We start from the raw sequence: 26,609 nt of genomic DNA, 5'->3' as shown, positions 1-26,609 counted from the left end.
AGTTCTTTTGGAATTGTACCATGAGTTCTATTTTGTCAGGAGAAAATCCCGAAATTGCTGCCTGGAGTCTTTGTGTATGGTCCTCGTAGATAGTACATTCCAAGAGTAGATGTGTCCAACTTTCGACAGACCCACAGAAACAGAGATCGGTATTTAGTAGACCTAGTTGGTGGAGTTTCTGGTTGAGGCATCCATGTCCAGTGACCAGAAAGGAGGTTTCCATGCTGATTGAGAACCACTTGTTGACCGCTTTGCTGGTTGCGAATGTGACATCCGGTATAAATGTTCTCGTTACAAGCCCTTTTGTGGTCGTGTCCCATTGTCTGCCAGAAATTGATTAGCTCGTTATAGCAACGAGCCGTTTCCTGTTTGGTATCACTGTCCAGGTTGGGTTCAATATCCAGTATTTCAGTTAGGATTCTTTTCTTCAGGCGGTAGGCAAGTCCTCTATAGATGAGGAAGAGATCCAGGGGGATGTTTCCAGATATTACTTGCAATGTGGCAGTTGACACTCTTCTACAAGCGCGATGGGTAGCAAGAATAATGTTTCTCTGGATGGAGTTAGGCTTCTCTTTGATTTGCAATTGGTCACTCAGTGAAACCACGCACCTGCGGCATAAGTGGTGATAGGTAAGAAAACAGCTTTATAGCATAACTGTAAGGTACGCTTAGAGAGACCCCAGTCGCTTCTAGAGATTCTGATAATTGAGGCAGAGAATTTTCTGATATTCGCATATAAATGTTGCAAGTGTGGTAAGAAGGATAACCGGTGATGAATAAACATTTTTATTTGCTGATGTATGGCGACTTTTTAATTGGCTAAGTATCGTACAATCTCTGATACGTGTATCCCGATGACAACATAAATATAAGGTAATGAAATTAAAATTAAAATTAATTTAATTAGTTTCTCTTTCTTGGAATCAAAAAATAAATTCATCATAAATACTATATGGAAAATGATTCGATTCCACCTCGCCCACAAGAACTTTCATGGCTTTTTTTTTTTTTTTTCTTGTCCGAAGTGGTTGTATAGCCTACCATTCTGGATATGAAAAAAAGGAAACAGGTTGGATAAAACTATAGAGAAAAGAAAAGAAAACAATCTACCCACACCCAAGAATATTTCGTGTTTTGTTCCGAAAAGTCAAGCAAAAACATGAATACACGCAATTTAGATATACGGTATGATGAATTTCCAGTGCCGCACTTGGGTGGTGTGGGCCTCTGGAGCATGCAATTTTAGCGGTACTAAAATAAGTTCATGGAGTTCCCCTATGACCCAAGTAATTTGAGTTGTTTTAGGGTAGGGTGGCTTTTTGAATCCAGTAACTGAACCAGTACACTTTGGTAATTCGACCTTGAATGTTTCATGATCTTAGTCGCTTTGGTAAAATTAAAAATGAACACAAGCTTCCAGTCAATCATCAATAGATTTTGAATAATTACTGTCCTTGGAAAAACTGTGGATTTTTGTTAAACGTATTTTGAATTATTTTTATAAATTTTCCCAGTCCATCTAGAATCTGTCACCGTTAGAGGGTTATGTTCGTTATCTTCTTTACGAGGAGGTACCTTTTCGAGGTGGTTATCGCGTTCTTCTCTGCTAGTGTTGATGAAAAGTTATTATTAAAATCTTCCTCTGTCCATATTGCAAATGGGAATTCTTGCTAATACACAGTATATTGTTTATTCATCCACACTCTTCGTGATCACAGCTGTCGGTACGTTTGATTAAATTTTTATTAAATTGCAAAGTTTATCATCCTGTATAAAAAATCCGAGTTTGAAGTGTACTTTTTATGTCACATGAGTGGAAGTGGAAAACATGTATTTATGAGAAACTAGATATTAAATAATTTATATATATGTTTAGATCGGCGATTCATCGTAGATTTTCTATGCATTGTAGAAACGAGTGACCGAGAGCTACTAAACGGAATTTATTTATTTTAACGGAAGACTTGAAGTGAGCGGAGGGCGAGCGAGCACAGGGTGCTTAATGATTTTGTAATAACAGAACAAAGTGGAGGAGAAATTGTTGAAGTTAAACATAAGAAAGGCAACTGGGGTGGATGGGATCTATCCAGTTATATTAAAGGAGGCGGCAAAGGAACTAAGCAAGCATTTAGCCATAATTATGAGAGCATCCTTGAGTAGACCGGGGTTCAAGCCCCTGACTGCTGCATACGGTCGACCTGCCAACCCGCACTGGACCAGTGTGGCAGATTATGTATGGTCTATTTCCCTCAGCATGAATTGTTGAGGAGGCTTCCATCCTGCAGTGGGTTGATAATGGCTGCACTTTACCTTTTTTTTTTTTTTTTTTTTTACCTTGGATTCAGGGGAGGTCCCCACGGACTGGAAATGTGCAAATGTATCCTCAATTCACAAAGGGGGGATCGAAGGTGGCACGAGTAATTACAGACCATTTAGATTAACTTCTGTTCCGGGTAAAATAATGGAGTCACTGGTTAAAGATGCATTGCAGGATCATCTAGACAAGACTGCAGCAATAATTCAGACACAGCATGGGTTTGTTAAGGGAAAGTCTTGTCTGACAAATTTGTTTGGATATTATGATGTGGTTACAAAGGAACTCAATGCAAAAAATAATTTTGATATCATATACAGTAGACTCGATTTTCTGGGATAGATGGTAAAAAACAAATCCTGGATAATCGAGTGATTATCCAGGATTTGTTTGGGTGATTGCTTGGTTAATCCAAAAATTTGATAGGATATTATGATGTAGTTACAAAGGAACAGGATGCAAAAAATAATTTTGATATCATATATTTGGATTTCAGGAAAGCTTTTGACACTGTTGCACATGGAACACTATTGTACAAATTGGAGCAGAATGGTATTAAGGGTAAGTTGCTGCAATAGATGAAAGGATGGTTGAGTGGGAGAAGACAGACGGTGGTAATTAATGGGTGCTGCTCTTTGTGGACTAATGTTATTAGTGGAGTCCCACAGGGTTCGGTGTTGGGTCCTCTGTTGTTTTGTATATTTATCAGTGATATTGATGAAGGTATATCAGGCTTAGTGTCGAAGTTTGCAGATGATACAAAGGTTGGCAGGGTCGTTAATGACAGTGCTACTGCAATAGGATCCAGATAATTTGGGCAGATGGGCTAAGAAGTGGCAACTGAAGTTTAACCTTGACAAATGCAAAGTACTGCATATGGGTAGAAGTAACCCCAGACACACGTACCAACTGTGTGGTATTACACTTAAGGTGGTAGAAAATGAAAAAGACCTGGGAGTAATTGTGCAGTCAGATATGAAGTTTTCTGAGCAATGTAGACAGGCGGCCAGGGCAGGTCATGGGGTTTTGTCAATGATATATAGGAATTTTGCTAGCAGGGAAAAGGAGGTGATTGTCCCTCTGTATAAGGCAATGGTCAGGCCATGCCTTGAGTACTGCATACAGGTCTGAAGGCCTTATTTTAGGAAGGATGTAGATTTGCTTGAGTGTGTACAGAGAAGGGCAACAAGATTGGTAGGGGAATGAAGGGATCCTCTTACCAAGAGAGGCTTAAGTTTCTGCAAATTGCAGGGGCTGGAGACTAGGCACCTGCGCAGTGATTTGATTGAGGTGTATAAAGCCTTGAATGGTTTGAGCATGCTCAATGCTGATGGGATTCTTCCTCTTGCTGAGAATAATCGCCTGAGAGGGCATAAATTCAAATTGAGGAAAGACAGTTGTAGGATAGATGTGTGGAAGTTTGCCTTTAGCCAGTGGGTGGGTGATTGCTGGAACAAACTTCCATCTGTCGTTGTGGAAGTTGATAGGTTAAATAAATTTAAGGAGGGACTGGTCAGGCATTTGGAGGGAGTGGTGTGATTTTTTTTTTTTCTATTTTTTGGCTGATGCTGCATAAGCTCATACACTTGCTACTACTGATACAGAAGTCCTTGATATACATAATAGTAATGTAAGATATAACTTTTTACTTCGTTGAGTTTTACGTAACTCAGGAACGACTAATAACATATTGCTATTATATTATTATTGACAAATCTGAATTTAGCGTGATACTTGTTAATCTTTGACCATTTTCATAACATTCTTATTATTTTAATTTTCTGATCCATATCGATCGCTTTCCTTTTCTTAGTAGATTTATTAGTACTGTTTGTTTGTTTGTTATTTGATTTTTAGGAGCATTAGCAACTAAGGCCATATTGCTCCGCGAATATGCGATGGTCATTCCCTGACCTTTTCCGCATCCTCCGTATTTGGTGGTGACGGGCTCGAACCCCGGTCTAATCAAGAAGCATGTGCTACGCACTGCTGCTCCTTCCCACCTGGCTACGGAGGCGCCCTATTAGTACTGTACTGCTGTAATTATTCCCTTAGTCGGCACCATGATAACGGTCAAAATGAAATTTTCTGTAAAGAACTTCACAGGGTTAAGGTGAAAACTCACTTTTATCACCCCGCATTGAGCTCACATTTTACTAAAGCACATTTCTGGAGTTCACTGCCATAATACAAAAACAATTTGCACTTCTCGGGCTTTTCTGTTCGTGTATCTAATTATAAACAGGTATTAAATTCTTATCTTATTGTATTTGCGTTAATACCTATAGCTTCAATTTACATTATTATGTTGAAGTGTGCGTACCCTTTACAGAAATCTTCAGTCATATAAAAAAAACCCATAAATAAATTGTAAGAATCTTCTCTTCTTTCCTATTTTTTTGCTTGTTACTCTGTATCTCACTTGTGCAATTTGTGGATGCCACGATTGTCGTTATTGATTACTTATTATTATTTTTTAAAATTTTAAATTTAATATTCTTAAAAAAAAAATACATAAATCCGTAGTTGCATAACTCGGGGACTTGTATCGAAAAATGTTCAGCAACCGACGTAAAAAATATGGCGATAGATAGAAAAACTTACCATGTACTAGTCGTGTGTCCAATACGATGCTTCCCTTTATTTTTTGGGATGTCGATTTTAAATCTAATAGCTTCCCTTTATTTTTTTAGAGTGTCACGTATGGTTTGGTCACCAACATTATAATGGTTCAAAAAAAAATTAATGGATGCACCGTTTTCAAACTTTTGAATAATTTCAAGTCTTTGTTTAACTGAAAGCGCAATTCTTTTGCATTTATCCAACATTTTCGTGATTTCTAAACAAAAAAAAATATATTTACTATAAAAAAAATGTCGACATCCCTTATATAAATAACGAAACAAAATTTGTCTTTTTGCCACGCGACGGAACACAACAATCGATGCAACTCACTACAACAAACTAAACTTTTTTTTTTTTTCTTTTTTTTGTTTTGAGTGGCAGGTTCTAGTTATTACTTGAATTTTATGATTTTTGGTTTTTTTTTTTTTTTTTTTTTAATTTGGAGTCTTGAAGTGTCCCGGTTAATCCAATCCCAGTAAATCGAGAGTCTGCTGTACTTGGATTTCAGGAAAGCTTTTGACACTGTGTGCGCATGGAAGACTACTGTACAAATTTGAGCAGAATGGTGTTAAGGGTAAGTTGCTACAATGGATAAAAGGATGGTTGAGTGGGAGAAGACAGAGGGTGGTAATTAATGGTGCTGCTCTTCATGGTCTAATGTTATTAGTGGAGTCCCACAGGGTTCGGTGTTGGGTCCACTGTTGTTTTTATTTTTATCAATGATATTGATGAAGGTATATCAGGTTTAGTGTTGAAGTTTGCAGATGATACAAAGGTTGGCAGGGTCGTTAATGACAGTGTGCTACTGCAACAGGATCTAGATAATTTGGGCAGATGGGCTAAGAAGTGGCAACTGAAGTTTAACCTTGACAAATGCAAAGTACTGCATATGGGTAGAAGTAACCCCAGAGAAACGTACCAACTGTGTGGTACAACACTTAAGGTGGTAGAAAATGAAAAAGACCTGGGAGTAATTGTGCAGTCAGATATGAAGTTTTCTGAGCAATGCAGACAGGCTGCCAGGGCAGGCCATGGGGTTTTGTCAATGATATATAGGAATTTTGCTAGCAGGGAAAAGGAGGTGATTGTCCCTCTGTATAAGGCAGTGGTCAGGCCACGTCTTGAGTACTGCGTACAGGTCTGGAGGCCTCATTTTAGGAAGGATGTAGATTTCCTTGAGCATGTACAGAGAAGGGCAACAAGATTGGTGAGGGGAATGAAGGGATCCTCGTACCAAGAGAGGCTTAAGTTTCTGCCAATTCCAGTGGATGGAGACTAGGCACCTGCGCAGTCATCTGACTGAGGTGTATAAAGCCTTGAATGGTTTCAGCATGCTCAATGCTGATGGGATTCTTCCTCTTGCTGAGAATAATCGCCTGAGAGGGCATAAATTCAAATTGAGGAAAGACAGTTGTAGGATAGATGTGTGGAAGTTTGCCTTTAGCCAGTGGGTGGGTGATTGCTGGAACAAACTTCCATCTGTCGTTGTGGAAGTTGATAAGTTAAATAAATTTAAGGAGGAAGTGGTCAGGCATTTGGAGAGAATGGTGTGATTTTTTTTTTTTTTTTTTTCTTTGTTTTTTCTTTTTTTTTTTTTTCTTTGTTTTTTCTTTTTTTTTGGCTGATGCTGCATAAGCTCATACACTTGCTTTCTTGCATCACATACCACTACTACTACTAATACAGAAGTTCTTGACATATGTAATATTAATGTAAGATGGAACTTCTTACTTTATCGAAAATTCAGGAATGACTAATAACATATTGCTACTATATTATTATCGACAAATCTGAGTTCAGCGTGATACTTGTTAATCTTTGACCATTTTCATAACATTCATATTATTTTAATGTTCTGATCCAAATCGATCTCTTTCCTTTTCTTGGTAGATTTATTAGTACTGTCTGTTTGTTTGTTATTTGATTTTTAGGAGCATTAGCAACTAAGGCCATATTGCTCCGGGAATATGCTGTGGTCATTCCCTGACATTTTCTGCATCCTCCGTATTTGGTGGTGATGGGCTCAAACCCTGGTCTAATCAAGAAGCATGTGCTATGCACTGCTGCTCCTTTCTTTGCCGCCTCCGTAGCCAGGTGGGTAGGAGCAGCAGTGCGTAGCACACGCTTCTTGATTAGACCGGGGTTTGAGCCCGTGACCACCAAATACGTAGGATGCGGAAAGGCCAGAGAATGACCACCGCATATCCCCGGAGCAATATGGCCTTAGTTGCTAATGCTCCTAAAAACCAAATAAACAAACAAGCTGCTCTTTCCCACCTGGCTATGGTGGTGCCCTATTAGTACTGTACCGCTGTAATTATTCCCTTAGTCGGCACCATGATAACTGTTAAAATTAAATTTTCTGTAAAGAACTTCACAGGGTTAAGGCTAAAACTCACTTTTATCACCCCGCATTGAGCTCACATTTTACTAAAGCACATTTCTGGAGGTCACTGCCATAATACAAAAACAATTTGCACTTCTCGGGCTTTTCTGTTCGTGTATCTAATTATAAACGGGTATTAAACTTTTATCTTATTGTATTTGCGTTAATACCTATAGCTTCAATTGTGTGGGTTTTTACATTATTTTGTTGAAGTGTGCGTACCCTTTACAGAAATCTTCAGTCATATAAAAAAACCCATAAATAAATTGTAAGAATCTTCTTTTCTTTCCTATTTTTTTGCTTGTTACTCCGTATCTCACTTGTGCAATTTGTGCGTGCGACGATTGTCGTTATTGATTACTTATTATTATTTTTTTTGTTTTAAATTTAATAATCCTAAAAAAAAAAAAAAAAATTTGAGTGAAAAAAAAAAATACGTAAATCCATAGTTGCATAACTCGGGGAATTATTGTATTGAAAAATGTTCAGCAACCTACGTAAAAAATATGGCAATAGATAAAAAACTTACCATGCACTACTCGTGTGTCCAATACGATGCTTCCCTTTATTTTTTGCGATGTCGATTTTAAATCTAATAGCTTCCGTTTATTTTTTTTACAATGTTACGTATGATTTGGTCACCAACATTATAATGGTTGATTAGAGATTTAATTGATGCACCATTTTCAAACTTTTGAATAATTTCAAGTCTTTGTTTAACTGAAAGCGCAATTCTTTTGCATTTATCCATCATTTTCGCGATTTCTAAACAAAAAAAAAATATATTTACTATAAAAAAAAAAAATTTCAACATCCCTTACATAAATAACGAAACAAAATTTATCTTTTCACCGTGTGACGGAACACAACAATCGATGCGACTCACTAAAATAGACTAAACATTTCTTCCTTTTTTTTTTTTTTTTTTTTGTTTTGAGTGGCAGGTTCTAGTTATTACTTGAATTTTATGATTTTTGGTTGATTTTTTTTCAAAGTTGGAGTCTTGAAGTGTCCCGGAAAAACAAAAGGGTCTACTGTACTTGGATTTCAGGAAAGCTTTTGACACTGTGTGCACCTGGAAGACTACTGTACAAATTGGAGCAGAATGGTATTAAGGGTAAGTTGCTACAATGGATAAAAGGATGGTTCAGTGGGAGAAGACAGAGGGTGGTAATCAGTGGGACCTGCTCTTAGTGAACTAATGTTATTAGTGGAGTCGCACAGGGTTCGGTGTTGGGTCCACAGTTGTTTTGTATATTTATCAATGATAATGATGAAGGTATATGAGGGTTAGTGTTAAAGTTTGCAGATGATACAAAGGTTGGCAGGGTTGTTAATGACAGTAATGGCAGTGTGCTACTGCAACAGGATACAGAGAATATTTGGGAAGATGGGCTGAGAAGTGGCAACTGAAGTTTAACATTGACAAATGCAAAGTACTGCATATGGGTTGAAGTAACCCCAGAGAAACATACCTACTGTGTGGTACTACATTTAAGGTGGTAGAAAATGAAAAAGACCTGGGAGTAATTGTGCAGTCAGATATGAAGTTTTCTGAGCAATGCAGACAGGCTGCCAGGGCAGGTCATGGGGTTTTGTCAATGATATATAGGAATTTTGCTAGCAGGTGATTGTCCCTCTGTATAAGGCAATGGTCAGGCCACGCCTTGAGTACTGCGTACAGGTCTGGAGGCCTTATTTTAGGAAGGATGTAGATTTGCTTGAGTGTGTACATAGAAGGGCTACAAGATTGGTGAGGGGAATGAAGGGATCCTCTTACCAAAGAGAGGCTTAAGTTCTGCAAATTGCAGCGGCTGGAGACTAGGCATCTGTGAGGTGATCTGATTGAGGTGTATAAGGCCTTGAATGGGTTGAGCATGCTGAATTCTGATGGGATTCTTCCACTTGTTCAGATTACGAACCTAAGGGGGCATAAATTCAAATTGATCAAAGACAGATGTAGAATAGATTTGCTGAAATTTGCCTTTAGTCAGTGGGTGGTTAATTGCTGGAACAAACTTCTATCTGTTGTTGTGGAAGTTTGATAGGTTAAATAAATTTAAGGAGGAACTGGACAAACATTTAGAGGGAACTGTTTTGTAAATTTTTTTTTTTTTTTGGCTGATGCTGCATAATCTTATACACTTGCTTTCTTGCATCACGTGCCACTACTATTACTACTACATGCTTCTTCTAACTCGTGAGCTAATTGTGATCTCTTGTTCATTTTAGATTATTTGGTAACCCCTAATAGATATTTGGATCGGTTGTGAGAAAATTTGGAGGTGCAAAAAGGATTTAAAAAAATGTGATTCACAGGCCACATGATGAGGCTGTAACTTTTCCTTTTTGGAAAATATAATGGGAAAACTTTAGAACAGGGCCCCCCCTTCCAAAATAGCGGCGAGAAGAGGAAGAAGCCAGTTTGACTAACCCGCTATTGTTAGTGTTAGTTAGGGTCTGGATTCAGTTAGTTCCTAATTGTTATTTCATCACTTTTATCACATCATAAAATTTGAGCAATTATTAACCAAGTTTTTTTTTAACAACTTGTGGAAGGGGGACTCCAGGTGTCCATTGAAGAAATAAGGTGTTTACGTGAGGGTTAGTTACGTTGCTGTTTTTTGAACCCCATTACAATGTAATTATTTGAGTCCAGTTATTGTTTATTTTCACATTATTCAAATTCTCATATCTATGTAATTCATTTACCTATTTCTGTTGGAAAATTAAAAAAATTATGAAGTTTCAGCACAGTGATTAAAAAAATGTGAAAAAAACAGTAATTATTATGCTGGAATAGAGACAGCAAAGAATTACAAAGAATAAAAATATAGTAACCATAAAAATATAATTAAAAATAAATAAATTAGAAACAACCCAGACATAACATTACCACAAACATTTCTAAACTTTTTTTAACTGATGTGCCAGGAATAGCTTAGCATCTAATCAGAATTTTGTAATTACACGCACTCCTTTATCAGTCAAAATAAAAAGAAAGACACACACACAGACACAGTGGATACACCTCCAAGGGGTGTAGATTTCCAGTGGGGTTTGCAAAAATAAAAATGATTTCCTTGTACAAGAAATAAAAAAAAAATACACCAAATGCACTACAATTTGTAAAACCATATATTGAAGTGAGAATAGTTTTCCTGGAAATCATACAACATAATTTGGTTAGTCTTTACAATCAGGTATCCCTTGCGAGTAGCAGTGACTGACAGATGGACCTCTTTAGTATATGGTACCATTTTAATTAGTGTGTTTATTCCCCCTCCCCACTTCTGTTTTAAAATCAGGAACTCGTTTTCTGATTTTAGAATAGTAGGGAGGGAATTACTCTAAATAAAAAGCAACCAGTGGGAAGGGGCTAGGCCTGTCAATTACTGCTACTCACAAGGATCGATCGGAAGGGATACCAGATTGTATAAAGACTAACCCATAATTTTCCTTTACATAATAAAAATTTCTTCTTAAACTTACCAAGACACCCATTATCCACCATGCAGAGGTCACTATTGAAATTCTAATTAAGTCAGCACAGTTAAATTTAAAAGAAGAAAAAAAAAAAAGTCGTACTTATGTAGCTTTGTGCACAATAACAAAGCTTAAAAAAACTTTTTATCTTATAAAAAGTTAGATATCAGTGTTGTTCAGACTTTTTTGGCCACTGATCCCTAGGGGATGCCCAAATTAAAATATCAATTTTTTTTTATTGTTCTGAATAATAAATTTGGGATTTACAAATAATTTTATTTGGGATTGACAAATAAAAATAATTTTAACCAAATTTCAAAATTAGCCCTTCTGTGTTTCAAAGTATGAAGGCTAATTAAAAAATAAAATTAAAATCTGTCCATCTGTATGTAGTTTGCTCAATACATAATTGTTTCTATGTTGTGGACAAGAAATGCCAGAGGGGGGGGGAACCTGTTAGCATGGCAGATGAGCTTGTATGTTCTTGTGGGCTCCTTACAGACTTGTTTGGGGATCCCCTGGTTTCTGTAGACCACAGTTTTCATGCCACTGCAGGATATTAGTAATTGAATTTGAACATTAGTGCTACCAGTTAATAAATTGTTAAAGGAATTTAACATTTTAAATCTCCATTTATGCAAGACTGGAACAACTTCCAGCTGTTCTTTTTTCTGGGACATTTGCTTAGAGGTCTAAGAAACCTTAAGGGTTTTTTGGAAAGTATCAGAAGAAATGTTCAAAATAGTAGGTAAAATTTATTTATTTTATCTTAAAGAGCCATTCCTTTTTCCCTTTCTAATATTTTATTCGCTCATTCTTTAACCATTTATTCATCATATGGGTTGATTAGAAATTTTGTGCTACTACTTATTAACATTGATCTCAAAATCTGGAAAACTAGTAAACTAGTGTTGAAATTACATCACTTCCAAGCCCAATGTTCTAAGCCTAGAATAGATGCAATTATTGACAATCCCACATGTGAGTGTATACTCAAATCATACTCCTTTAAAGATACCATATAAGCATTACGATACTTAAAATTTTTTTTTTTATTATACACATATAAAGAGTCATCCATATCCAAAAAGACGAGAGTTATGTCTACTTTAAATAACTAATATGTTCATTATAGTGTAACTTCATGGCAAACACCATTCTCAAAATTTAATTTTTTTTTCTTGTTGTACAGTAAAAAATAATTTGGTTTTAGTTGCACTCACATTTAAAAATATTCATATCTGCAAAAACTATCCAGTTCAAGCTCCACTACTATAAAGAGAGCTGTAACATCAAAAGCACTACCGTTTGGAATCCATATCTTAGCATATGCTACAAAAAAAACTTTACACAGATTGTTGAAAATAACCCAGCCAAAAGATTTCTCCTTACCAAATGAGGAAACTGAATTTTCCAAATGAGCTGTTTCCTTTGATAAATAACAATTCTGTTATTTAAAATAAAATGCAAAATTTTCTAGCAAGTTGCTTAAATATTGAAAACATCTTTATATAGAGCTAACAATGAATGACACTGAAAATGTCAAAAGTATGGACAGAATTTTTTTTTTAATTCCAGCTGATAGATTTTAGAAACTAAACATGAAAGGCAAGTTCCATTTGATTGTTCCTTCATCCCATAATGGATTTATGAGTGGAGGCATCATTAAAAAAATATGGTTAACAAATGATTTTAAAATCATGTTGTCAAATATTTTGAATAATAACATACCATAGCAATTGGCTTAAAATGAATAGCCTCATTTGTGGCCTGTTAATGTTCAGGATCAAGACCATACATAATACAAACATGACTCAGGAATGAAAGCAGTTCTCTCGTTAGTGAAAGAGAACAGTAAGCCCTTGGGTTATAAAAAAAAACCTTATTGATTTAAGAAAATAATTCAGAATGCTGTCAGGACCAACAGTAATTATTACAAGTTGAAGTAACTTGTAATAATTACTGTTGGTACTGTTGGTCATTACAAGTTGAAGTAACTTCTCTCTTCCTTACCCGAAAGTTGATGGTAAATGCAATGATATGCAGCTTTGTTTTTCGTTATTATTAGCATATTAGCATTAGCAAGGGCACATGATGCAAGAAAGCAAACTTATATAGCATCAGCCAAAAAAACCAAACCCCCCCTTATTTCACCCATCCCCTCGCTCCAAATGTTTGTCAAGTTCTGCCTCGAATCTATTTAGGCTATCAACTTCTACGACAGATGGAAGTTTGTTCCAGCAATCACCCACCCACTGGCTAAAGGCAAACTTCCGCACATCTATCCTACAACTGTCTTTCCTCAATTTGAATTTATGCCCTCTCAGGCGATTATTCTCAGCAAGAGGAAGAATCCCATCAGCATTGAGCATGCTCAAACCATTCAAAGCATTATACACCTCAATCAGATCACTTCACAGGTGCCTAGTCTCCAGACACTGTAATTTGCAAAACTTAAGCCTTTCTTCGTAAGACCAACCCTTTGTTCTGTTCACTAATCTTGTTGCCCTTCTCTGTACTCATTCCAACAGCTCTACATCCTTCTTAAAATGAGGCCTCCAGACCTGTATACAGTACTCAAGGTGTGGCCTGACTATTGCCTTATACAAGGGGGATAATCACCTCCTTATCCCTGCTAGAAAAATTCCTATATATCATTGACAAGACACCATGAGCTACTCTTGCAGACTGTGCACTTCTCAGAAAACTTCATATCTGCCTGCACAATTACCCCCAGGTCCTTTTCATTCTCTACCACTGTCAGTGTGGTACCACAGAGTTGATACATTAATCTGGGATTACTGCTTCCCTTAGTAGTACTGTACATTTGTCAATGTTAAACTTCATTTGCCACCTCTCAGCCCGTCTGCTCAACTTTTCTAGATCCTCTTGCAGCAGTGTACTGTCATTAGTGTCATTAACAACCCTGCCAACCTCCGTATCATCTGCAAACTTGGACATTAAGTCTGATATACCATCATCAATATCATTTATAAATACAGAAAACAATGGACCCAACACTGAACCCTGAGGGACTTTACTAATATCATTAGTCCATGAAGAGCAGTGTTCATTGATTACCACTCTCTGCCTTCTCCCACTCAACCATCCCTTAATCCATAGCAGCAGTTTGCCTCCAATGCCACACTGCTCCAATTTGTGCAGCAGTCTTCCATGTGCAACAGTATCAAAGGCCTTTCTAAGATCCAAATATATGATATCAGAGTTATTCTTTGCATCCAGTTCCTTTGTGACTACATCATACTATCCGATCAAATTTGTCAGACAGGACTTCCCCTTAACAAACCCATGCTGTGTCCGAGCTATAACTGAAGTCTTGTATAGATGATCCTGCAATGCTTCTTTATCCAGTGCCTCTGTTAATTTTCCTAGAACAGAAGTTAAACTGACAGTTCTGTAATTACCTGTGTCTCCCTTTGATATTCCTTTGTGGATTGGGGTCATATTTGCACATCTCCAGTCCATGGGTACCTCCCCTGAGTCCAGGGAAGCTCTCATAATTATGGCTAAGGGTTTGCTTACTTCCTTTGCTGCCTCCTTTAATATAACTGGATAGATTCCATCTACCCCAGTTGCCTTTCTTATGTTTATCTTCAACAATTTCTCATCCACTTTACTCTCAGTTATTACAAGATTATCTAGCTTACTGCCAGAGTTGAATACACCTCTGGCATTCCGCTCCCTGAATAACTCCTCATGTGTGAATGTAGATGCAAAATATTCATTTAGTTTGTTAGCTACCTGAGCAGGATCATCAACAGTTGAGCCATCGATATCAAGTAGACCAATCTGATTCACCCCCTTCCTTCTAGAGTTTACAGTAAAATAAAGAACTTTAAAGAACTTTACTCTTTAAAGTAAAGAACTCTTTGCTGTTTTTCTTTGCATCCTTTGCCAAAGATTTCTCGTAATCTGCCTTTGCTTTGCCTAACCTTCTTTTTAACTTGGTTACAGACCAGCTTATATCTATCATAGGCTTCTGTGTCACATGTTAATTTATATGTATCCCATATATTTTTCTTCTCTATCACATGTCTAATTAGTTCATCTGACATCCATTTAGGCCTAAATCTTGAACAATATTTCTTTGTTGGTATGAAAAGCCTAGTAGCTTCCAAGATTCTTTGAATGCTTCTCATTTTGAATTTGCTGTTGGTAACATCATTAGTTGGTCCCACCGTATAGAATTTAAATACTGTCTTAGACCACCGTAATCACATTTACGAAAGGAAAAACCCTTCCTTTTACCCTTGATGTTACCTCTTAATGTGTCCTGGCAGGCCAGGACACATTAAGAGAGAAAAAAAGCTCTGGTGGGGTGAACCTTGCGGTAGTAATAGTAGTAGTGGCATGTGATGCAAGAAAGCAAATGTATGAGCTTATGCAGCATCAGCCAAAAAAAAAAAAAACACACCATTCCCTCCAAATGCCTGTCCAGTTCCTCCTTAAATTTATTCAACCTATCAACTTCCACAACGACAGATGGAAGTTTGTTCCAGCAATTAACCACCCGCTGGCTAAAGGCAAATTTCCGCACATATATTCTACATCTGTCTTTTCTTAATTTGAATTTATGCCCCCTTAGGTTCGTAATCTGAACAAGTGGAAGGATCCCATCAGAATTCAGCGTGCTCAACCCATTCAAGGCCTTATATACCTCAATCAGATCACTGCGCAGGTGCCTAGTCTCCAGCCACTGCAATTTGCGGAACTCAAGCCTCTCTTGGTAAGAGGATCCCTTCATTCCCCTCACCAGTCTTGTTGCTCTTCTCTGTACACGCTCAAGTAAATCTACATCCTTCCTAAAATGAGGCCTCCAGACCTGTACGCAGTACTCAAGGCGTGGCCTGACCATTGCCTTATACAGAGGGATAATCACCTCCTTTTCCCTGCTAGCAAAATTCCTATATATCATTGACAAAACCCCATGACCTGCCCTGGCAGCCTGTCTGCATTGCTCAGAGAACTTCATATCTGACTGCACAATTACTCCCAGGTCTTTTTCATTTTCTACCACCTTAAGTGTAGTACCACCCAGTTGGTATCTTTCTCTGGGGTTACTTCTACCCATATGCAGTACTTTGCATTTGTCAAGGTTAAACTTCAGTTGCCACTTCTTAGCCCATCTGCCCAAATTATCTAGATCCTGTTGCAGTAGCACACTGCCATTACTGTCATTAACAACCCTGCCAACCTTTGTATCATCTGCAAACTTCGACACTAAGCCTGATATAGCTTCATCAATATCATTGATAAATATAAAAAACAACAGTGGACCCAACACTGAACCCTGTGGGACTCCACTAATAACATTAGTCCAAGAAGAGCAGCACCCATTGATTACCACCCTCTGTCTTCTCCCACTTAACCATCCTTTTATCTATTGTAGCAACTTACCCTTAATACCATTCTGCTCCAGTTTGTACGATAGTCTTCCATGCGCAACAGTGTCAAAAGCTTTCCTGAAATCCAAATATATGATATCAAAATTATTTTTTGCATCCAGTTCCTTTGTAACCACATCATAATATCCTATCAAATTTGTCAGACAAGACTTTCCCTTAACAAACCCATGCTGTGTCTGAATTATTGCTGCAGTCTTGTCTAGATGATCCTGCAATGCATCTTTAACCAGCGACTCCATTATTTTACCCAGAACAGAAGTTAAACTAACTGGTCTGTAATTACTTGTGTCACCCTTCGATCCCCCTTTGTGAATTGGGGATACATTTGCACATCTCCAGTCCGTGGGAACCTCCCCTGAGTCCAAGGTAGCCTAGGCATCCAAGGACAGCCCAAAAAAAAAGAGAAAAAGAAAAAAATTTATTGGAAAGGAGATAATGGGGAGGTGGGATAAAAGGGGTAGAGAACAGGAGGGGGTCATTGTTGAGATACTCACCTGATTTAAAAGGGGAGACAGTAAGGGGACCTCTGGTACAGGACACCCATCTTGGTCCAGAGGGTGGGAGTTGAAATTGGGTGGTGGGGTGAACCACCAGGCAAAAGGGGGTAGGGCCACACAGGGTGGGGGAAAGAGACTCAATCACCCCAGGTGGTAGGAATAAAAGAACATAGGGAAAGAGATTCCTGTCGTGGAGTGTGCATTTTGCAGTTCTGTTCCACACTGGCCTGGGGGTTACCCTAATGGCCAGTGTCAGCATCCCACATCATGCCAGCTAGGAAAAGCTACAGCATGGTGTCAACTTGGATAACCATGAGGCCCCTGAGTGCCTGCATAGCCATCAGTCTGTCTGGTGAAGAGGCTAAGATAGAATATGCAATTAATAACTACTTTCATTCACTTAACATTCACACTTTTTATAGTTTTTTCTTACACTTTCCATTTTCTTTTATATATTAGATTAGATATCAATCAGTGCGTTTCAACAAGTGTGTCTTTTATGTAGAAAAGATTTGACTTACTATGTCATACTTCTACATATTACGTAGAAAAGTGTGCGTAGGGGTTGGTGAGCAAAGCAAGCAGGATGCGGAGCCCTCTAGTTATTATTATTTGGAGTAGTAGTGGCATATGATGCAAGAAAGCAAGCTTATAAAGCATCAAAAGAAAAACTTCTTGCATCACCTGTCCATCAGTCCCTCCATAGCCAGGTGGGCAGGAGCAGCAGTGCATAGCATGCTTCTTGATTAGACCGGGGTTCGTGCCCGTGCCCACCAAATACGGAGGATGTAGAAAGATCAGGGAATGACCACCGCATATCTGGAGCAATATGGCCTTAGTTGCTAATGCTCCTAAAAACCAAAAAATAACAAAAAAATAAATAAATAACCTGCCCATCTCCTCCAATAATTTGTCACAGATTTATATCCTTCCTAAACTGAAGCCTCCAGACCTGTGTGGAGTATTCAAGATGTGGCCTAGCCATTGCCTTGTACAATGAAATAATTACATTCTTATCCCTGATAGCAAAGTTCCTATGTATCATTAAAAAACATCTTTATGTAGCCCATGAGCCTGTCTGCATTGCTCAGAGAACTTCATATCTGACTGCACAATTACCCCCAAGTCTTCCATTTCCACTACCCTGAGTGTAGATTAATGTACCATACCATTGATTAACATATCACACAGTTGGTATGTTAATTGGGGAATACTGCTACCCATATGCAGTAACTTGCGTTCATAGAGTTTTAAATATGTTCATAGAGTTTTAAATTTGTTATAGCCATAACATTAGTTAGTACATTTGCACTGTTACTATATATCTGAATTTTTTAGACTAACCGAAGTTTGTATACGGGGATCATTATTGCAACATCTTATATTGTGAAATCCTTCATGAGTTGTGCTCCTTATACTTCAAATAAGTAATGCTTTCCATTAGAGAAGTCTGCTGTTACTTATTTTCAGTTGAGTATCATCACTGAGATTACTGTTTTGAAGCTATTTGTGACATATTTACGATTTATTTGTGACTTATTTGTATAAGGCAATGGTCAGACCACTCCTTGAGTACTATGTACAGGTCTGGAGGCCTCATTTTAGGAAGGATCTAGAGTTGCTTGAGCGTGTACAGAGAAGGGCAACAAGATTGGTGAGGGGAAACAAAGGTGTCCTCTTGCCAAGAAAGGCCTAAGTTCTGCAAATTGCAGTGGCTGGAGACTAGGCACCTGCGAGGTAATCTGATTGAGGTGTATAAGGCCTTGAATGGGTTGAGCAACCTGAATTCTGATGTGATTCTTCCGTTTGCTCAGATTACGAACCTGAGGGGGCATAAATTTAAATTGAGGAAAGACAGTTCTAGAATAGATGTGCGGAAATTTGCCTTTAGCCAGTGGATAGTTGATTGCTGGAACAAACTTCCATGAGGCGCCTTCGTAGCCTGGTGGGAAGGAGCAGTAGTGCGTAGCACACGCTTCTTGATTAGACCGGGGTTCGAGCCCGTCACCACCAAATACGGAGGATGCGGAAAGGTCTAAGTGATGACCACCGCATATTCACGGAGCAATATGGCCTTAGTTGCTAATGCTCCTAAAAACCAAATAACAATAACAAACTTCCATCTGTTGTGGAAGTTGATAGCTTAAATAAATTCAAGGAGGAATTTATTTAAGTTCCAAACTTTTAGAGGGAATGGATGTGTGAAATTGTTTTTTTTTTGGCCAATGCTGCATAAGCTCATATGCTTGCTTTCTCTCATTACATGCCTCTTATAAACATTAGTTAGTGCAATTGCATCATTACTGCTTAGTTGAATTTTTTAGACAAATTGAAGTTTGTATTGGCATCGTTATTGTAATATCGCACATTGTGAAATCCTTCGCAATGAGTTCCCCTCCTTATACTTAAAATAAGTAATGTTTCCCATTAGAGAAGGGCCGACCGGGCTAGCCGGGTGGGTAAAGTGCCTGCCTAGCAACCCAAAGGTCGTGGGTTCGATTCCCGCCTTGGGCTTGGATCAAAGTACCGCAAAAACCTTGGGAGGTGCATTATGGCCACAGAAGCCTATGCGCCAACAACTACCAAAAAAAAAAAAAAAAAAAACCCATTATAGAAGACTAACTAATGAGAGAAATGCACTAACTAATGTCATAGTCTGAGGCTTTCTGCCCTAAAATGTTATTAGTTATAGCCTTACTGTAAATAAAATTTCTTAGCACGATTCTTCTTAAAGCCGTCAGTAGGCAGCTGTAAGTAGAAGTAATAAAGCCTACCGTTTATATCTTTGAACATAGTGAATAATAGAGGCTCTTTAATGTTTGAAGTTGCAGTTGAAGTTACCTGTAAGTGGGTTGGGTCTCAAGTAATTTTGCTGTTCACTGGTCAGGTTGCATTTTCAGTTTTTGAATGTAGGTAATTTATCACAATTTTAAAAATTTAATATATTATCACATAAAATAACTATTTTATTAGTTTTTTCCAAGTGGTATTAATTAAATTATCAGGCATATGTCACATTTTTGTTGTGTAATTTGAATTATATATGACACTAATCTACTATTGATATTTTTATAAATTATGACATTTGTGCTTATAAGGTATGATTAATTTTCTAGATTTAAAACTTATTTTTTTATCTCATCCTCCTCAATTCTTCTTTATCTCAATATCTTTCACATGTAAAAAGTAACAAAAAATAACATCATTTTATAATTTTTGCTCTCTTGTCCTTGAAAAATGAGAAATTGCACTTATTTTGCTTCTTCGAGTCCTCTTCTGTTAGTTTTTGCCTATTTTTTTCTGAACCTTTGTGGTACATCGTTTTCATCTTATACTGTTACCACTATATTAATATAAAAGAAGAGGAAAAACACTTTTAAAAAACATATTACATATATATAATAATGTGTTGTTTTATGCATTGTGTATAATGCATATTCATTGCCATTGCCTACTCCTATTCATAAAAGTTCTGCTTTCAATCTCAACAACCCTACGAGTCACAAATACAAGAAAGCACAATTAATTTGCATATGGTACTTTGGACTCAATTGATGTTATTACCCTTTGGGGCTCTTTCTCTGATGGTAACACTACGTCCTGCTTAATATCGGCTATCACATTACTTTGCTGTGTGGTGTAGTTCACATAGTGTTCAGTAATGTTTATTCTTTATTCTTCTGTTTTAGATAGACATTTTTAGTGTATTTTAATATTTTGGATTTTATAATAGAGCAACGTAACCTTGTCAACTGATATGCAATAAGGGGATGAATTTTGGAATATTTTGTAAAGTTAGGTGCATCATGAAAATTTAATGTTGAATAAATTTTGGATCACTGAAATGACAATTAAAATGGAAATGGTGAAAAGCTAAAACTTTCAAATTTTTTTTTGACGAGAGTGAAATTTATGTTTACAAAAGCAGGATATTTTGTTATAACGTGGATGTTTATAATATGGCACAACTAGTTGGCCTAGTTATTTGTGTAGTTTTTCATGTGTAGCATAGTTATAAATAATCTCTATTACTGGTAATATACTCATCACAGTGATGGGGTGAGGAGCATATGTTTAGTTAGATTTTCAAGAATATCCATCCTTATTCAGTAAGTTTTTACTGAAACACTTTAGCCCCAGTTTGCCATAAAATTCTTCCCACTGGTGGTGATGGTCAGTTTTGATCAAGTCAGCAAGTGGTTTCTTAAAAATCTAAGAAATAAATAGTAATTATCGAACAAATAGAGACTAAAATAGGGGAATGCTCTCTTCTTCTCAGCATTGATGGTGTATTGTTTTGAATTGATATATGGCTTTTAAAAGAAAACTGGCCTGAAAATGTCTGTTATTGTTCCTGAAGTCATTAAAGTCTGTTTTTATTATTTGCAGCTATATAGAACATTGACCTCGCACAATAGTTTTAGATAATGTTTATTAGTCAAAATGCTTTGAAGTGAAGTTTTCTAGTCAAGGTTTCTCCCAGCTTGTTTGTTTTGGTAGTTGTTGGTGCACCGGCTTCTGTGGCCATATTGCCCCTCCCAAGGTTTTTGCAGTACTTTTGATCCAAGCCCGAGGCGGGAATCGAACCCGTGACCTTTGGGTTGCCGGGCAGGTACTTTACCCACTCGGCTAGCCCGGTCGGCTATTCTCCCAGCATACTAGTGGAAGGGTAATGGTAAAACATTTAGCATCCTTATTTCAGATTGCATTAGCATTAATGACGCAAGAAAGCAAGCTTATATAGCATCAGCCAAAAAACAAAAAAAAAACAAAAAAAAAAAAAAAAAAACGCCCCCCTTCTCATTTCACCCATTCACTTGCTCCAAATGTTTGTCTAGTTCTGCCTTGAATCTGTTTAAGCAATCAACTTCTACAATGACAGATGGAAGTTTGTTCCAGCAATCAACCACCTGCTGGCTAAAGGCAAACTTCTGCACATCTATCCTACAACTGTCTTTCCTCAATTTGAATTTATGCCCTCTCACATTAAAATGATATACCACTGAGTATCACTAAGTGTCATAGAGGCTTGACCTTTACTTTGCAGGTAATGGACAAAACACAAACTATCCATGCTGGTTCTCACTTGGATGTTCTTCTTAATAGTAGACACTAATAGCTTAAGTTCCTTCAACTGAGAGCTATAAGGTTATTCTCAGCTCTACCATTTTGAAAGTGTAAGAATAACCAGACTGACATAGTTAAGTACACACAGATCAAAGATACTTATGCAACTTGATATAATTTCAAGCATGCATGTACTTTCCCATATTTCTCTGGAAGAATTTCCAGTTACTTTCAAGACTGTGAATATATTATATAATTTAGGTATAGTCTGATAGTTATAGTTATGTAATTTCAAGCATGCATGTATATTAGAGTTTAGTATTTGATAGGAATATAATTGATGTATGTTGATTATAAAGTATTCTGATATTTTTAGTTAAAACCTGTGTCAATGAATTTGATTAGAATTCATTTGATATGCATTACAATAAAAAAAACATTATTATACTTTTAGGTTTGTATTATGCTCTTACAGGAAGAGGACAAAGAATAGATTTTAAATGGTAGGAATCTTTTCATACTCTTGAGTTTTTTATCTAAGTAAAACTAATGCATGAAGTACTAAACATCTTGTATACTATATGACCAAAAGTATTTGAACACACACACACACACACACACACACACACACACACACACACACACACACACACACACACACACACACACACACACACACACACACACACACACACACACACACACACAGGTATTTGCTGCAGAAAAGGCTTTTAATTCAAAGACTTCATATATAGTATGGCTTCCTTTATGGTTTTAGGCACTATCACCAATGGACTATGTCTTCACCATACTTCAGGGTCAGTGGTGTCTAACCTTTTCCCACATGGGGGCAGTATTCAAAGTTAGATTTGTTTCGTGGGCTGCACAGAATTGAGAAAAAATTGTCACATTTTCTATATCTTGTTACTCGTAAAAGGAAGTTTCTATTTTCATGTTACCGTTTTTTCTTTTCAAGCTATACAGTATATAAAAAAATGCAAATTCCCAGTACTTTTATGTGCAACAAATCTATGTCAGTGATTTATTTTTTAGATTTTATTAAAATTATAAAAATATGACATATATATATATATATATATTTTAACTCTTTACTTTTATTTCTGTTTGAAATACTTTACTTTTGCTTTTAAATGCTCATTTTAGAAAATTTATAACCTGAAAAAGATCACTGCTTTTCAATATTAAGGTGAATAAATAAATATAATGATAAACCTAAAATTGAAATATTCGAAAATTTTATTAAGTACAATACACAATAATATTTATTGGACAAAACTTAACATTTAATAAGATGATTGAGGCTGGATATTTTTAAATAATTGTTCAAAATTTGGTTGCAAATTTGTGATGCCAATCTCAATACATAATGAAGATTATGTCCTGATGGTATTTCTCCACTTGTTCTCAAAACCAATGCACCTGAACTTACTCCTGTTCTATGTAACCTTTATTCACTTTCTTATTTCAAAGGTGTTTTTCCTTATGCTTGGAAATTTGCTCATATCTAGCCAGTTCCCAAAAAGGGTGACAAATCCCTACCATCCAATTATTTCTGCTCTTTCTAAAGTAATGGAGAAATCACTTAACTGTCAACTCTTAAACTATCTAGAAACCTTCCGTCTGATCAACGATCATCTGTATGGATTCCGTCAATACAGGTGATATTCTGGCCTATGTTACCAATTTATGGAAAAATTCAATGGAAAAATTCGATGAAACACAAGCAGTTGCTCTTGACATCTCAAAGTCTTTCGATCGTGTTTGGCATAAAGATCTTCTAAACAAGCTTCCATCTTGTGGTTTGCCAACTGTTCTTTGTTAGATTTGCTCACGAAGGGTGATGGTAGATGGGTCTCTGTCTTCTAACTTCACTACTAATGCTGGTGTCCCCCAAGGTTCAGTTCTTTCCCTCCATTCTTTTCCTCTTGTACATTAATGACCTTTTATTGATCGGAAATCCTATCCATAGTTTTGCTGATGATAGTACATTGCATTCCACTTTCCAGTTTGAAAAACCTAGTCCTGCTCAATCAGCTTCAACTTTTCGAATATCCGCAATCAATTCCTTAAATGCCGATCTCCAGGTAATTCTCCAGTGGGGCAAAGACAGCTTAGTTAATTTCAATCCTTCTAAAACTCAGTCCTGTCTTATATCTTGCAAAAAGGATTCTTCTGCTTCTATGCTTATTTTTGGTGACACTCCGCTTCTGTAATTCCTGCTCTCTCTTTCAAAACAGTCCAAACATGTTCTGCCACCAACCAACATCCATTTACTGTCCAACTTCAAACTCACAGAACCAACTTTTCATCTTCCTCATTTATTCATTCAACTGCCATTTTCTGGAACAACCTTCCTTCATACGTATTTCCTGAAAATTACAGTGTACAAAAGTTCAAGTCTAATGTCAACAAATATCTCCTTTTGTCTTCTCAACCTCCAACCCATGCACGGTGCGTAGGTTCTAATACCTCTCGTTTGGGAGTTTCATAAAAAAAAAAAAAAAAAAAAAAAAAATGGTCATCTGTTATTCTGTTTCTTTTTAAATATTTATTTGATTTTATGAGTGAAAAAAATCTGCTTGCAAGCATATGTTGATCCGAACAAAGTAGCCATTTTCATGGCATTTTCTTTTATTTGCGGAAAATCTTCAGATGGGAAAGCCTTGTAGAATTCAAATAGGTTATTTTTGCAGTCTGTATACTTTTTTTTTAATCATATTTTGGCTCGAAGATCAATAATTTCAAGTTGCAATCTGGGATTGTAGTTTTCAGCTATAGAAGTAAATGGGTTCTCAAACAAAAGCTTATGTTTTTTCATGGGATTTTATATCAGAAAATCAACTTTCAAACTTGTCCAAAATTAATTGTAATAACGAAAGGCAATGATTCTTTGGAAATGTTTCTCCTTTAGCCTAGTACAACATTCAAAGTGAACTAAATTGTCTTGCTCAACTGGGATTTAAATTATAACTTATTCTGAAATGATTTGATGTCACCAAACAAATCGGACCAATTTTCCTTTCCCTTGTAGTTTTAAATTAAGAGCATTTAAATGACTAGAAATGTATGTATGAATTGCAAGATCAAATAGCCACTCCGTATTCGATAGTTGTTTTATTGGTTTCCCTTTTTCTGTGTTGAAACATTTGGTGATGTTTCAATAGCCACATTAAGGCCATATGATCTTGTAAAATTTACAGCTGAAATAACCACATTTATAACATGTTGGAGATCCAATACTTTCCCATAAAGAGCTTCTTGATGCACAATGCAGTGAATTCCAATCAGAGTTTCAGCTCCAATATCTATCATTTTCTTGGTTATTCTACCCATAAGCCTAATGTTTTTACCAATCATATTTTTTGCACTGCTTGTGACTCCTATCAGGTTTTTAATATTTAATCCTAACTTTTCAATAGATTGGCAATGATTTTCACTTGTAGTTGTTCCGTGCATACTCTGTAGAGCAGCTAAATCTTCAACTGGTATAAAATTATCATTAATTCCACATATGAAGATGAGGAGTTGGGCTGTGTCATTTACATCAGTATTGTCATCCAGTGCCACGCTAAAATATTTCATTTGTTTTATGTTTTCCAAAAGTTGTTTGAACAAATTCTTTCGAAAATCTTCTACTCTTCGCATAATTGTTTGTTGAGACAAACTAATGTCTTGTATCATTGTTCGTTTCTCCAGACATATTTCTTCTGCAACTTTTAACAAACAACGTTTAACAAATTCACCATCATTGAACAATTTACTTTCAAAAGTGATCAAATGTGCAACTTGATAACTGTCACGTACAGCAGATAAATTTCTTGACTGATATGTTTTCAGTATGTTTTGTTTTCTTAATTCGTTTTGTAACTTTGAACACTTCTTTTCGCAGCACTCCTTTATTTTGATCATAAGATTTATGATTTGAATCAGTGTTATATTCTTTAAAAACTTAGTCTCCTGACACACCAAACACACTGCTTTTTCGTGGTAATCAATGAAGAATCGTCTATAGGTAATCATCTTCAGTCCACCTTGGATCAAAAACACTACACTCCAAATTGATTTTCCCCTTTTGGAACATTTTTAAGAATGATTTTTTTAATTCAGTACAAATTAATAATTAATTCAATGCAATGAACAAGCTATATCAAAATACATAACTGTATACTTTATTTAGCGTACATATGACTACACTATTATTAATGAAATTAAGCAGCTTATTAATGATTATTAATGAGATTTAGCTTATTAATGAGATTAAGCAAATCAAAGCCCAAAACTCAAACCTACTTGAAGAAATACAACTCAAGGCACAATTAGTTGCAAATAAATTCACTGTAGTGAACCAACCTTCTACCATAGAACCCAACCTTCAAAATAGCAAAAGAGAACAATCCACTAATCAGCTCAACAGCAAAGATGCAGATATCAGTGAAGATAACTCTACCAAACCTGCATCTAACATCACTGGAGATAGCTGCTCAAAGACCTCTCAGGTGGCCCCCTCTACAGTATTGACCCTAAATAATACTAAACCTAAAATGTTAGAGCAGACAATCCAAACTGGAAAGAGTCCATTAATACCCACATTTGCAGAAGTAGTCACCAGCCAAAAAGATGATCATAAAATCCAAAAGATCCCACCAGCAAGGCTTACAAACTGCATGCATTCCCTGCCCAAGTCTCATCTCGCCGATCAACAGGTTCACTCAAAATAAACCGGGATCATATATTCAACCTATCAGAAAATGGAATGTGGAAGACAAACGGGAAAAACAGGTGGCACA

General features: G+C 36.6%; 1 protein-coding gene across 1 annotated transcript in view; it reads left to right on the top strand.

Annotated features, from left to right (window-relative positions):
- The first annotated feature begins 1,562 nt into the window (after window positions 1–1,562).
- Window positions 1,563–26,609, top strand: part of LOC150086957 (V-type proton ATPase 21 kDa proteolipid subunit c''-like) — a 135,427-nt gene continuing 110,380 nt past the window's right edge. The window contains exons 1-2 of the mRNA XM_090372842.1: window positions 1,563–1,724; window positions 22,256–22,304. Coding sequence (XP_090228968.1) covers window positions 1,658–1,724; window positions 22,256–22,304 — 116 coding nt within the window. The 5' untranslated portion in view covers window positions 1,563–1,657. The remainder of the gene's footprint in view (window positions 1,725–22,255; window positions 22,305–26,609) is intronic.

This window comes from Mastigoproctus giganteus, chromosome 4 (assembly GCF_048544385.1).
Source record: "Mastigoproctus giganteus isolate SK-2022 chromosome 4, ASM4854438v1, whole genome shotgun sequence".
In the NCBI taxonomy this organism is placed as follows: Eukaryota; Metazoa; Arthropoda; class Arachnida; order Uropygi; family Thelyphonidae; genus Mastigoproctus; species Mastigoproctus giganteus.
Note: the sequence above shows the minus strand (reverse complement) of the source record. Positions and strands in the feature narration are given on the sequence as shown.